At 31.5% G+C, this 16,496-nt stretch overlaps 1 protein-coding gene across 1 annotated transcript; it reads right to left on the bottom strand.

The window, feature by feature from the left end:
* Window positions 1-1,788: 1,788 nt before the first annotated feature.
* Window positions 1,789-9,895, bottom strand: LOC113512656 (uncharacterized). The gene is made up of 2 exons (XM_026896578.3): window positions 9,787-9,895; window positions 1,789-3,410 (listed from the first exon to the last, which is right to left on the bottom strand). Exon 2 carries the CDS (start codon window positions 3,391-3,393, stop codon window positions 2,278-2,280), a length of 1,116 nt encoding a protein of 371 aa, XP_026752379.2. The 5' UTR covers window positions 3,394-3,410; window positions 9,787-9,895; the 3' UTR covers window positions 1,789-2,277.
* Between the last annotated feature and the right edge of the window lie 6,601 nt (window positions 9,896-16,496).

Raw genomic sequence — 16,496 nt, 5'->3', positions numbered from 1 at the left:
ACGGCGAGCAAAGTGCGCTGAGAGCGATAAAAGAAAAAGTTTGGAACGCTTGGAACGTGGGCGTTCGCCATTGGAGAATCTGGAGCAGGCAGTTACGATCGCCAAGTACTAGGACAACATAAAGTCAAACATCACTAACAGAAATATGGCCCGGTAAAATGTGCCCTCTAGTGTCGAATGGAATCAACATAATAAATGTATTGCTTTGTTCAAGGCCACTGTTATTTAATTTTCCAATAGATGTCACTAGCGTTTCGACCTATTATTATTTCAAAGTTAATGGCCTATTGTTAATTTTTGTATAAACTTCTATAAATAGAGTGTTAGTAGTAGTAGATATTGTGATGAAGACTAAACAAAAACCGGTATATATATCTTTTTTATATTTGTATTGCGCGTAATGTGTGAATAATGTTTTATTATTAGACATTTTTATTTAGATTCCGATTCTGAATCAGATTATAAAATAAAGATTATGTTTTTATTTATGTTTAAAATTTATTTTAATATAAAAATAAATTTATAACAAGAACATATAATTTCGAACTGCAATTAAAGTAGGGTTTCCAGTCTTTAATGATATCTATAGGTACAGGTTAATTTCGATTTCTCGAATCGATTGGAATCGTGGTCTCTGCTCGATTCATAAAAAAATTACTTGAAATTCCATCTATTAATTTTAATCGATATTAAGAAAGATCTTTCTTTTACCTTAATAGAAAGGTAAATCAATACGAAAATATATATTCGATACCTGTAGAGAAATGAAACGTACTTTTTTTTTTACTTTTATTAATTTTAGACAATCTTGTCATGAATGTTATAAGACAAGTGTTAGAGATATTTTTATATATCTAATTTGAAACCGACGACCTATAGACATGTATAATGCCGTGGACGTCACAGAATATACTAACTCATCATTGGTTCCAATTCCAAATTACTAATGTAAGTCTTCTTGACCGTGTGGTCCCGGCATAGAATAGGCCATCCCTTCCATTCCTGTGGGTGTCGTAAGAGACGAGTAAGGGAATTTTGCAGTGTTCCCTTTTAAAACATTTCCCCCTAAAAGTATGGGTTGGGTACTTCCGTCCCAATCTGTAGCTGTTTCAGTTAAGAGAATAATATAAAATTGAAATTACTAGAAGCTCATATTTCATGATTATCATCATTCCAGCAGTAAACTGTTCATTGCCGAACATAGGCTTTCCTCATAAGGGAGATGCTGTAAGTTGTTGGTACGCTAGGTGTCTACCTAACGTTGTAACTTTTGGTGAGGTTTCAAGTTTTTGTTGGTCGCCTCTTACAATACTTTCAGGAAAGGAAGGGGTAGCTCATTATATACCGGGACCACACGGTAACCACTATATATTACCAGTGTGAAATTTGTAGACAAATAAAACAAAATTTGTTAGTAATAATAATTTAACTGTTACTTTCGACAAATTGAATCGATCAAAATTAAACAAAAGAAGTAGTTGCTCATATAAATAACATCTAATAATAATAATAAAAACAAACTATTTACATAAATTGATAAATAAGATTTTAGCAAATATTTTCCTACGGTACTGTTACTATTTGGTATAATAATTATTGCACATAAGTTATTAACGTAAGCGAAAGTATAACTTTCTGTGTTATTTCGTCATAGTCGTAGAATACTGACGGATCTGAAAAATATTACATATAAAGATCCGTCAGTATTCTACGACTATGACGATTTTTTTAATAATATTGATAAATACATGTACATGAAAATTATTCTAACATTTACATTTTCTCTTAACATTACTTAAATTGCGATTTTAAATGAAGCTTATTGCTTGTAACACGTATTGTGACTATTTACAAAATAATTATTCTATTGAATAATTTTTCAGACCTAATATTTAAGTATAACGAAACTGATTATTCTGACGAATATTAGATACACAAATTTATTTACATTCGATAAATTACAGCAACCTTTGATGTTTAAAGTTATTTGCATTATTTTTGGCACCTTTTTCATAATATCTATTGATACAATAATTAAAATTATATTTAAATAATACAAATCGAGGCTATTACGTCTATAAAGAAAGCTTGGCTATTACTAAGCTGGCCACTGGCCAAAATCACCTGGTTTACACGATCATCATATGTTAACATCCTCCTTTTATAAATAAATACTCAAGCCCAGCTATGGGACATTAATAGGTGATGTGGATGGGCAATTAATATTTAATTAAACAAATAAAAATTTGTGTCTTTACCAGACACCAATTGACAAAGTTACACAAGATCATTATAATTATCATTGAAAGTTTGATCCAGAACATCACTATCAAAGCTAGTAGTAGTTTTCTTTTGATTACCATCGTCCTTTTGCGCGAGCAACCTATCACAAGCATTTAGTTTACCGTGCAAAACTTCGTACACTCTAGTCATCGATGCCACCTTCTCCTTGCACGAAGGATCAGTTTCTATCGCGAAAAGACGGGAATCCAGTAATTTTATGGCGGCTACTATGTAATTCCTTAAAGTCTTTGTTTTGTGTTCTGTGCTGATTCTATCTAGGAAAGCACACACTTGTCTCTCACCACATAAAAGAACGTCGACGTCGTATGCCAAAGGCGAATGCTGCTTGTGGAGGTACGCTATCAGTCGTTTTGCATACCGTCTGTATGTACGATATGCTTTTCGTTTTCTCGGTCCGAGAGTTCTTCCCATTGTCATAGATTTTTTCATATCATCAATAACAGCCTTATATCCAGCATCAATTTTGGAGTCGAAAATATCACGTAATCTAGTTTCAATTGGCTGTAGCTCGTATGGAGCTGGAGAAGGAGGTAGAGATGGCGACGACGGAGGTGGCGACGGTGGTAATGGATTACGTGTATTCTCCTCTTCACTCGATTCGCTTGAAACTCTGCATTCTGTAGAACTGGTCTCAGGAGCAGGATAGGGTCGTTGTCTTGTTCTTTGTCGTTGAACACGAGCAGGGCGTGGCGCTGTACGAGCATTGTAAGCTGTCAGGACATTAGCGTCTTGTTCTGTTAGTGGTCGAGCTCGCTGTGTTGCTGCTAGTGGTATTATTCGAATCTTTACAAGACTATAACTTTGATGTATCTTTGCTTTTATTCGGGGATCGTCGTAATCTGATCCCCAAAGGTCACGAATGGCAGATTCCTTGAGATATCGAACTTGACAGAGCTCTCCGTTAAAAAACCTCTTCCGCTGTTGTTCGTTGAGAGCATCACGTTCGGCTCCCGTTAGACCATGGATCTTAGTGAGATGGTCTGGAAGTTTACCATAAGTGAATCGTGCGCAGTTTTCTATTGGACACGGTATGTTGGCGTGATTTTGTTTTTTGGTGCGGGCGGCAGTAGCAGGCGGCCGCGTTGTCATTTTTATTTATGCCCTTTCTGAAACAACCAAACATACTTATGAGACTTCTATTATGTTACATTTATTTGAATATTATAGACTAAATGATTATAGTCATAGATTATTTAGTGATGTCCATGATGCGGTTCATGTACTTAGCTGGTGGTTATTACTTTCCATCAGTTAAGCCGTCAGCTTGTTTGACATTTTCTAATTTGCACAGAAAAGTCATTAAATGTTTATTTATATATCTTTCTTTAAGAAAACATAAAGTAAAATTTTGTCTTGAGAGATTGTTGTTGAAATTAGGTTGCGATTTTCTCTTTTCAGCTTTTCTTACACATTATTACATTGAGATATACAATTATACAAAAAAAAAAACTTCAACTGACAAAAAATTATTTAGGTGGTCTTGCAATTATTCAGCGACAAAGACTACATAATTAACTTAATTAATTATTAATTAATTATCTATAACAATACGTAATTAATGTTACATAAATGTTATGTAACATTAATTTGGTATTTAATTAATGTTTTGAATAAATACAAGTAACAATTAGTAAACTCAAGTATTTCGAATGTTTTTAGAGTCCAGTTAATTTATTTAGAGGGTGTTTATCGACACGGGGTGGCTGTCCGAGTATAATAATTGTGTTGACGGAGTCCGCCGGCTGTTTGCGGAGCGCCGGCCCTCTTGTCCTACGCTTAATTTATTGAAAACAATGCCTCCTCAGTAAATGTCGTTTCGTTAGGTATGATGTTTTGGTACTGAAGAAACAACTTACTTATATGGGTATCATGCCTTATCAAGTCCGTAACTAGCCCCATGTTTAAGGTTGGACAAAAGAACTTTTTGGTAGGGCAGAAGCCTTAATTCAGTGACTTCAAAAAAGGGAATCTGTCTAATTTTATGGGGCTGCCCCTCAATGCCCCCTCCTCCTTAATTATGGACATATGCCATATTTTGAAATATAAAATGTCATGAAATTTTACATAGGAGTTAAACATTGTACAGTATTTTAAAAAATAAGAACGATTATTGGAGAAATAGAATATAATTAATTTACTAATTAGTATATGGGCACAAAAATGTTTTTAGTATTTTTTTTTTATTTTTTTAGATAAACAGGTTCTTCTTTAAATTTTAGATTTTTAACATTATCAAATAATGTATTGGAATAAAAAATAAATATTCTGAAGTATTTTACTGAACTGGATGTTATCTTGCGGAAGCCTATGTCACTAGTTATTTGATTAGGATTATTGTGTTTAATTTCGCCACCAGCGTTGTGCGTTATTTATTGATTTGCAGTTTGGGCACCGTACGGTTAACACTAGGCTCCGAGCAGTGGTTTAACAATTTGTCTGAAAATGTTCCGTGAAACACGTGTCGCAAAACGTGAGTGAACATAATGGCAGTCGGAGATTGATGGCTGATATGGAAGATTGTGGAATTTATGGTAATAATAGTGATAATCAATCTTCGAGTGTTGACAATCACACACATACATATTAATGGTAGTGGAATTAAACAAAATAATTTTGATTAAATAACCGAAAATATTGTCAATATTATATCCGAAATGTTAACTAACTGTTACCCAACTACTACACCATCTACCACTTACTCCAATCCCTAGTCGACTACTTCGTACGCGTTGTTTAGTGGTACGTAGGAAAACAAATGAAACATAACATTTCTAGATCCCTATAGAAATGGTCTATTTTATTGCTGTTTGTTTACCTTTATGCGCCATCAAGCTAAAACATGAACCAGATTTTAAGCTGCATGAAAATCGTATCCAATTTAGTGCCGTAGTTTTTGCGTGATACCGGAACCAACATACAGGCAGACAGGTAAACGGCATTTGTTCATAAATATTATTGTTTTGGCATAATTATTATAAGGGGTTTTAATAACATCAATAGATATTGATGTTATTATAACCCCTTATATTAATTTTCCTTAAATATATCCATGTACAGATATCTTTTTTTTTTATACAACTTAGAATGACAAACAAGCTGACGGCCCACCTGATGGAAAATGGTAACCGTCGCCTATAGACATGAGCAGTAACATGGACATAAAATAGTATATTGTTTCGCCCATAATACCCCCCATGCGTTGCCATTCCTGAGGACTCAGGTGTTATTTCTCTGTACCCAGTAAATTCACGCCATATCCCACCCTTCAAACCGAAACACAGCCATGCAAACACAACTGCTTCACGGTAGAAACACGAATGGGACAGAGGTACCCAAGTAATAGACTTTTGTACAAAGTCTCCCTCTGGTCCAATTACATTTTTTTTTATATTAGTAAGATCTACTATTATTTTGTTATGTTTATTTTGTTACTTTGTTGTATTATTTTAGTTAGCATTACTTTAAAAAAAACATTTATAATTAATTGAATTAATGTTTTTCTAAATTAATTTATATTTATTGTTCCATTTCTTTTTAATTATTACTAGAACAATAAAATTTTGATGGATTCATTAAACTTTCGTAATGTAAAATGAAACAACAATGGCAAGTCAAGACCGCAGTCTGATTGAGCTAATATTTATTTTGGAAATTAGCTAGTATCGCCGCCAGTATTCTCTCTGCCCGTCTTGCAATAAATAATCTAAATTGAACCATCCCATGGGGCTCAGAGGCCATTGTTTAATATTCTTTAATTTATAATTTTGATTAGCTTTCTTCTATCTGTATTATAATAAAATAGATTCGATAAAATATAAAATTTCAATAATGATTTACATTTTCAATTATGAAGTGAAAATGTCAGATTTTTATATTTGACCGATTTTAAAAATCTTTTACCTGTAGAAAGTAGGAATGGGTAATATTACGCATATATCTATATATATCAATATCTATGTATTTTAGTTAAAATATATATGTATTAGTCCAATTACGAATATGTTAAATGTCTGTTATCCAAAAAATTTTATTGTATAATAGACTTACCTATAACCCATTTCCGTATCCGGGCGATATTAAAATGGTTGATGACCTTTTTTTTTGCCGTCAATATCCAGTGGAATCTAATATTTAGATATCTGATCCATATTATTCATGCTTAGTAAAAAGCTAGTTATTTATTATCAGCGAGTACATAGACTATTTTATTAAAAATAAAAACCGAAGAAGCCAGAGCGATTCACAGGTAATAAATATGAACTAAAAGAGTTACAAGTTTTCAAAGTTTTTTTCTGTGTATTTGTATTTATTCATAACTTCTTATATAACTGTCTGCATGCAATTTTATTCTGATTGATAAGACAGGCGGGTCGCGTATCGAGAAAGTTGTCATAAAGAACCCTTTTCGAGTACAACCAGTAGAAGTGGAACGTGAATAAATAACTAATTTGCATATTTAATACCAGGTATCGCGATTCAATTGCGGGTTCCGTGAATTATTAATCCAATACCGAGGTTAGCTTATTACCCTCTGGCTTACACAATTAAATATTCAGATCAGATATTCTTAATTAGCTGAGTATAAAGTGGTGGCTTTATTAATACAAAGGCTGTTTTACTTGTCCAAATAATAATTTTGATACGGTTTATCTCATTACTGTGATTGGTTGTTGTATCTATGTTCTATGTTTCATTATATTTTTATTTATTTGTTTATTATTATTATTATTTTTGCTGTCGTCGTTCGTGATGTCACGCGTGGTCACCATAGAATATCAGCGCTGTATCAATTAATTCGCTGCAACACATGCTGAGTGGCGGCCACGTTGTCAATAATAAATGTAAAGTTTGTTTTCTATTCATAATTTTTTTTATACCACTAAGGTGGCAACGCACGCGTAATGCCTCTGGTATTGCAGGTGTTCATAGGTTACGGTAACCACTTACCATCAGGTGGGCCGTATGCTTGTTTGCCACCTCAGTGGTATAAAAAAAAACTTACTTTTACATTTATAACTTTAGTAAGGCTAATATACATAATAGATTAAGATCTATTTAATATCGCTGACTGTACGAAAGAGCAAAAGGAATCTAAAAATGTCGATTAACCCTCAAACGCGCGAGGTGTTCGGGAGCAACCACCCCATGCACCGGGCGCATCCGTAAACACAGGGTAAACAAGGGAAGCGCGTAAACAAGGGTGCACTCGATATTGCAACCTGGAAAACGTATTTAATAAATGGTGTTCACGTTTTATTACGTCGTATTGTAAGACGTAATTTATATGTGAATTTTTATATTAGCAGAATGATGACATGTATGTGTGTATGTAGAACGAAGATTTTATTTATAAGTATGCATTGATATATAAAAAAGGTATATAAAAATGCATCGATTAAAATTAATATTTTATCTATATACGAACAATATTCCTTTATTTGTGAATAATATTTGTAGATAATGCAATATTATCCCATTAATATAATGGGATAATATTGCATTATAATGGGTTCTTCAAAAGGGGGGTAAAGAGGTTTCTTCAGAGTCGGCAACGCGCGCGTAATACCTCTGGTATTGCAGGTGTTCATAGGCTACGGTAACCACTTACCATCAGGTGGGTCGTATGCTTGTTTGCCACCTCAGTGGTATAAAAACAAAAATCAAGTTTGGTATAGGATACTTTATGTCTTCTATGTGTTAAGTTAGGATTAATCTACTAGTATACATAGTCTACGAATAAATAAATAAAGAAATATAATATTTTAAAGATTGTAAAGTTGTTTATATATTTGGATATTTGTAATCCAAAAACGTCTATTTTACACGGCTAAATAGATTTATATATACAAGATAAATATGATACAAGGATAGATCAAATTTTAGGCTAACATAGTGTAATATGTTTATCTTAGTTGATGTGGGAAAAGTCATGTCTATTAAGAAGGCATTAAATATCAGCTTTTTGTATTACATTTAGTTCCGTAAAAACAATATTTTTTTGTCGCCATAAAATGAACTTGAAATTAGTATGAAAGTAAATTTCACAGGTTGCAAAAATAACACATTAGTGACTCTCCTGATAGAATCGTCAGTGTTCATGGGCTGCCATATTTAATCATTAACTTTATGGTAAACGGCATGCTTATTTTAGTTTTTTAGCTGATTTAGCGAAGTTATTGTGATACATAAACAAATAAATGATCGAATTGAGAATCTTCTCCTTCTGGAAATTGTTTAAAAACTCTATCTTGCTAAACTAATTCCAGTAGGTATATCATTCGACATCCTGGAATCTTTGTATCAGCAAAACATTCATTAATGCATTTTATTATTAAATATGTTTCATAAACTTTTTAAATATTTCAAATTACGAGGAAAAATGATTAAGTTTCATGAATTTTAGACTGAGGGATTAATATTTTTGTTACAGTCTGTATAAACATATATACGAGTATACAAATAAACAATTTGTATTTTTTTTACATACAGTAACAACATGTTTATTTAACATATATTGTTATTGTCTATGGGAATATCGGAAATGTATTTGTTCGTTTATGAATGTGTATTTCTTTTTGTTTTTTATTTGTTACTAGCTTTTATCCACGACTTCATCCGCGTGACCAGAATATGTTTAATGACCGGGATAAAAGTAACTTATATTGTAGAGATAGAAATGACAATGGACATTTTAATTAAAACTGTTATTTTGATGTTAAATAAAAAAATTATAAGATTAAATAAATTGATAACTCATTTATATAAAAAAATAAGTAAATTATGTATACACTATTTTGATTGGGGTAATTTTTATTGACCACGATAAAAAGTAGCTTATTTCCTCCTCTATTAGTTATTAAAAAATTCATGACTATTGGTAAAGTCGTTAAAACACCAAGAGATAAAAATATAAACTCACTTTTATATTTAAAATATTGATGTATGGATTAACAACATTTTATGCAAATTAAAAAATATAAATATGATATAATTTTATCAAACTATAGTTAATAAATAAAAAAGGTAATATATAAAAATCATAGTAAAATAAAAACGCATATTTACTGTGACAAATTTTTAAATTATATATTTACTTTTTATAGTTTTTATTCTTATACTTATTATAAATACTGTAAAAATAACGACGAAAGAATAATTATGTATCACATAATCGCTTTGTGAATTGCATAAGTACTGTATAATATACAACAAAAGAAGAAAAGATGTTTAAGTAATAATAATTTTCAAATAAAATATTTACTTTATAAAGACTGAGTAAAAAAAAAATTACGTTTAGATCATGAGTGAAGTAAAGTAAGCAAGCAAGTAAGAACATTATAAAGAAAAGTAAAAATAATTATAATAAATTTACACATAATTGCTATAAAGAAATAAGCTTTTATATATACTACAATATATAGTAGCTATTAATATAGAAAACAAAAAATATAAATAAGTATAAAATGTAAAAATACAACTTACCCCAAACTTCTCAGAAGAAACCGCGTGTTGTTTACGAGAATAAACACGTTGTTGTTGTTGTTTATCTTAACCCTGAAACTGCCACTGTGTACGTGCGACCCCCGACACTGTCGTCACTCTACTGACGTTACGTAACCCGCATCCTGGCAATCCTGTACCCAACCCTCAAACGTCTATGCATTTTCTTACATCACCAGTTTTGATAGAGCTCTCCTGCCTCTCTTTGCTGTATTGAAAACGAACTGATTACATGAAAACTACGTACAGTGTAGGGTTCTTATTAAATTGGTATATATTCGAATACCTTGATCCTCGCTTCGGAAGGGATCGGAAAACTTCGGATTTTATAAAACCCCGCCTATGCGTAGTCGGGTCTACGCTGTAGACGTAACAGCGTAGCAATTTTTAATATCGGGCATGAATATATTAGTGAAAGTAAATTTTTCTGAAAATGTTTAATTTAACAGTTATTTTATAATTTTTCAATAATTTAATGGATATTAATCTAAAAAATACATACATATTTTAAACGTAATTTAATTGTTTAAGCATTGATAGGATTTTGTATATGAATTATAAAATTTTTATTAAATAGATTTTTTTAATTCGTTGTAAAATATTTATAAATACGACAAAACTATCTATATTATTTCGTAAGAAAAATAATTATAGTCATTTATTTATTTAATTCTTAAGTATTAAGTGTGTTCGGAAGTTAAGTAAAAAAAATTTGTTTTACCACAAGCTTACAGCCCGAATACGTGTAGTATTATATATATTTATTGCATCAGCCGTCAACTGTCCACTGCTATACATAGGCCTATATTTAAAGATGGAATTTTGTTATTTTATATATTACAGATTTCAAAATACTCAACAAAATAACACGATTATAATTTTCGTGAATCAGTGGGCACTTTTTAGTCATATAAATCATATTTAATTTTTATTTCATATTTCATGTGCATTTATTTACATTCCACAATAGATGTCTAGTGGCATATTATTATTATAGTAGCTATGTTGGACACACAGCAAGTAACAGTCAACGAGGTGGTTTAATATTTTTTTTATAAAACAGGATTTTTTAAATTTTTATGCAAACATTAAATATTATACAAATAGGCTAAAATGTGTAAAATCAATGTTAGATATATAAAATATAAATAAGTTATTAATGGTAGTTAAGTAACAAACTACATATTAGTGTAGTAATATAAATATTTCATTACAAACCTATATACAAAATATCCCTAAGTTATGAATGATTTTGTATGTCAGCATTAAACAGGACACGCCCACCGGGTGCAAATGGGCGTAGTTTATATGGCATACGCCCACCGCCTTCTCCATTGCTTGAGGCTATATTGTACGTTGTCACTTATTATACTCCTAATTTTGAAATACCACGACTCGAAGAAGGAGATTCGAAAAATTCCACAACCGTATTCGGTCGTTTAACACGGCCGATATGGCGATTCGCATATTGATCGCACCAACTTTTCAGACGATTGATTAAATACGCAGTGGGGATACAATAGCATATAGGCTGGCATAGCTCTATATACTTACTATTAATACCTTACTAATGTAATAAAATTGTAATTAGATGATGTCTGTACATCATCATATCAGCCGTTAACAGCCCACTGCTGAAGGTAGGCCTCCTCCATAAGGAACGTTTTGCAGTTATAGTTACCACACTTGGCGGGCAAGTTGGCAAACTCAGTTAGGCTCTTGGTGATGATTTAAGAGGGACACTGCTACCCATCCCTCGATCATTAAGTTCTCTCAGTCGCTTTTATGACACCCATGGGAAAGGAAAGGGTGGCCAGTTCTATGCAGGGACCACACGGCGGGATTACATGCAATAAATACTGCATCAAATTGAATACGGTTTTCACTATTGTATTCTTGAGGGCATAACTTAAAATCTAGTATAATTTTTATCCTGATATGTTATATTACATGAAGTGGTGATATATTCGCGAAATTACTGCGTAGGAAGTTGCGGCTAAAAACTAGTACAGAAAACGCTGTCCGCATCTGTCCGTTTCGCTGCTTACTTCTTTGAATACGCAGCGGATTTAGATTACACTGTTATTTTGATATGTTTTTAATGGAAGATTTGTATGTATAATTTGCAGCTGCCTGAAGTCGGCACAGATTTTTGTTTTCATATAAAATTTCACATAATTATGTGGGTGGTTTTCATATAAAATTAATTTCGATTATCCAGTGTGGACTGATGATTATTTTTGTGCGAATTGTAAAAAAAATGGTACTTAATTCCTTTTTATTTTTCTTGTCGCAATTATATCGCGAAGTCTGTTCTGATATATTTATAATTGTTATTGTTATGGATTTCTTCTTGATCACTTGATATCGGTTGAGGATTAGTCAGTTATAAGTTATTATAATTATATTTAATAATATCAGTACGGACAGAATAAAGTCTATATATATATCAGATCGTTGCTCGGAGTCTAGTGTTATTAATTTGTCTGAGGATGCCCCGTATAGAGGTGAAACAGGTAATGTAACACGTGCGTAGACTGAATAACGGTCAGATGTATAACTTCTACTAATAATAATAGTTGTCAATCTTCATATGTTGACTGTCACACGCATACTACATCACACCCATACTAATCATAGCGGAATTAAACAAAATAATTCAATTCAACAAACAATGCTTATGCTGCTGCAAATTAATACCTATTTCAGCAAAATTACATATCCATTAAAGTATGTAAACATACAAACCTAATAGATATCTATTTTTTTTAAAAGACACAAATGTTTTAAATAAAGATTGTGTTCCGCTATAACAATAGTCTTTAATTGTGGTAAAACCAGTTATTTTGATTAGAAAACTAAATCACTGAATAGGATTCTATAAAATTTCTATGGTGGTACCATCTGTATGTATATCATTTCAGATTAAAAAAGAATTTTCCAAATCGATTAAGCATCGAGTTATGAAGCAATAAACATTAAAAAATTAAATCGTTTTGAGAACCTCCTTTATTTTGATATCGGTTGATAAAAGAGAATTGAAATTATTTTACATATAGATTACATAAAAAATATCGACAAAAGTCTATTATATGAATATATGTATTATTTCTTTTATATTTATAGGCGATGGTTGTAACTCTGTATTTTGTTTGACAGTCTATATTGTACAAAAAAGAAATGATCAGCACTTAAACAACAAATCTGAACCCCGTTTTAGTGATTTTTTTCTAAACTTGAATATATTATTTGGAAATTCAATATTAAGTATGTAATTTAGTAAGTAAAATAAAATATTGTCATATACTTCTATAAAATAAAATCCTTTCATCCATCATTATGAGTAAGATTTTTTTTTATATGCAAATGATGCTTGTTTTCGTCTGAAGTTTAAGCTAGGTGACTGTACTATCATTAATCAGCCAATAATATGCAGATCCTTTTTAAAAACACCGCCGTTCCTTCTAGGCGAGATCAAAATATGACACGTAAGAATAGAAGAGATATGCCAATAAAAAAATGAGTGCATTTAAACTTACTGGTATATTTTAAACGTATGGTCAAAATTCTGAAATTTCGCAATTTGATTAATACTCAAGATATTTTTTGACTAGAGGTGGTTTCTCTACTCGTAAAATTATAAATAACTATATTTTATTTTATTTATTGCATTTATGCAAAATGAATGAATGAAAACTCTTTATTGTGCCCTTCATAGAATGATACAGATTTTAAATATTATCAATATGTACACAAATAAATTGCATAATTAATTACATAAACTTAATTACTTTTATGTAAGATAAAAAAAACAACATAACGGCCTTATCACTAAATAGTGATCTCTCTCAAAATTGTAAAATGTGGAATTAGGTCTCGTGTTGTTTATTTTACGATACGACTCGTATCTTCGTTTTATTTGACAAAAAGATAATAATTTGTAATAGTCGTGTGATATTTTCATAAACTTATGAAAGTAGTTCTATTTTACTTTTCACCTGTCAGATGAAATTAGAATAAATGTGTATTGAATGGGCTGCTTCGTTCTGTTGGCAGGAGCGATATGTGTCGGTTGTGTTTTTGTTAAATGTAAATGAACCGGTCAATATATTTTATTTAAATATATTGTGTTTTAATTAGTATAACATTTATAATGTTTTAAAGCAAGTTTGTAGCAGAAGAAACAAATAAATAATAGTGTCTGAAGTTTTGATTCTTATATTATAAATTAAAATAATTAAAATTTGATTAAATTTCGTATTTGGAATCCATATTAACATATCGTATTATTTTTTTCTTGACATAATGATGATAAAAATATGATGTTGGACTCCCCTCCGGATATCCGATGGATATTGTGTTATCCGTCGTCACAATAAGAAGCTCGTGATAAATTTGTACCGGGAAATGCTCGTTGATTGATACTCTTAGCGGTTTATGAAAGCACACTCGTGGTGCCAAAAGGTGGTTGTTATTATCGCTGGATTGTTATATAATAGTATATACGTACGAAAAGTATATACACATATCTAATAGAATTACAATCCTATTTAATGTTCTAAAATACCGTAAGTTGCCGTACCATGTATGAAAAGATGGATGAATGTGGAAGAAGCAAAAGAGCAATTAGCGTTTCATTGTTTCTACCTACCCTAATGGGAGACAGGCGTGACAGATATGTATGTATGTATAGAAGATATTTTTTAAAGGATGAAAAGGGAATGGTAATCCTGTTTGCGCTTTCGATATTTATATATCGAAAGCGCATAATGGCAGAGCAGCAGTAAATGATAATATTTGAGAGTGGAAGATAATAAACTCCTAAATTGATTTTAATAAAGTTTCTATCGTAAGTATGAATCTCTAAGTATATTCTTTTAAATGAAAAAAGAATTTTCCAAATCGGTTTATAACTAACGGAGTTATGAGATAACAAACATAAAAAAATAGAACCGAATTGAAAACCTCTTTATTTTTTAAATAGATTGAAAATAATTATTTTACCTATGAAATATCCGGTCGTTAATGTAATACTGTGTATGTGTGTATGGTCAAGAAAGAACTCGCTTTATTTATTTATTCTTTATAGTACACAAAAAATTACAAACATGTAATATATATTAGATAAATATGTACAACAGGCGAGCTTAACTTTGTAAGAGTTCTCTTCCAGCAAACCCTGAGTGGAAATTCGCTTTTTTTTGGTGCAAAATGTGTGACACCTACTTCTGGGTAAAGTCTATTATTTATATTCCATTGAAAAAAGTTCTATCAGCATGCTTGAAGTTATGCAGCGTAAATCATAGCGCGGTGTGCATAATAATATAATAAAATGGGGTTCCGATACTTTGTTTATTGTTTTGATGAGTCAGCTGAATCGACCCTCTGCAGAAGAATCCAAGAAAGGGAACCCGCATATGGCATAAAAAATTTGTGTGCATAAAGAAAGTTTTTGAGTTAGTACAACGTCTTAGATGTAGATTTAGTTGTGATGAGATTTGTACGTCTTCAAAAGTAATATAGTTTGAAGAAGTTTGTGCTAAAAATACGATGGAGAATAATGAAACGAAGTTTTGGACGATTTTGTAACTCCTTTTAAAGTTTAACGCCAAGTAGAAATTCTTACAGTTTCAGATAATTATCTGTATAAGTCAGAAAACTTGTATTAATTCTACATGTCTATACATAATTAAATTTTTCTTTAACTACTAGGTTTTTACCGCAATTTCACATACGTGAATTTTAGAAATAAGAATAAGTACGAGTTGTCCGGTTTTTCTGTACATTTTTTCTGTATCAGCCGGGGTTTGCTAGTAGTTGCCACGCTTGGTAGGCGAGTTGGTAACCGCAGTTTGACTTTTGGTGATATTTTAAGAGGAACGCTGCTGCCCATACCTCAACCATAAGCTCCCTTAGTTGCCTCTTACGACACCCACGAGAAAGGATGGGGTGGCCTATTGTATGCCGGGACATACATGGCTCTTCTCTGTACATAGCATTATTTAATTTCAAGTCTGCATTATCCTTCGTAATCCTAGGATTACGAATAAGTATGTATCTAAATTTTATATAATACTAATTGTATTATAAAACATTTATATATAATATGAATTTCTTTGAAAATGGTTAAATTGCAATGCTATTAACAGTACTTTCATAATATACATGTACTCAATATGTACCCACTGTAATTGCATGTTTTCGCAATCGAATTTCGCAAATTGCCAACTATCGTAGACAGTACTGGCAATTCATCGAATCCGTTTGTTTGTTCGCTACAGCGATTAACTCCTTGCATTTTTTATATGACACACCGTCGTGGAACAACAGCGGGATATTTTTCACTTCGTTTTTCGAAATTTCACGTGATTGTCGTGTGAATAATGCACACACGAATCGTAGTTCGTTCGTTTTCAATTACATCACAATGCAACGTTTGAGTTCATATTCCTTTGACTGTGCGACAATAGAATTGGGTAAATAAGCTCTATTTGACAAGGTTTTGAAAATATACGAAGCATATTAGACGATGTAATTGGAATTTGAATATTGAAAAGTCGTAATATCTAAAATCAGAGTTATCAGTATTTAGTATTATGTACGGTTATCGTAAAACATAATGTTTTTTTTATACAACTTAGAATGGCAAACAAGCTGACGGCCCACCTGATGGAAAGTGGTTACCGTCGCCT

This window comes from Galleria mellonella, unplaced genomic scaffold, assembly GCF_026898425.1.
Source record: "Galleria mellonella isolate WM207_F2 unplaced genomic scaffold, CSIRO_AGI_GalMel_v1 utg64, whole genome shotgun sequence".
Classification (NCBI taxonomy): Eukaryota; Metazoa; Arthropoda; class Insecta; order Lepidoptera; family Pyralidae; genus Galleria; species Galleria mellonella.
This window is presented reverse-complemented; position numbering and strand designations above follow the sequence as displayed.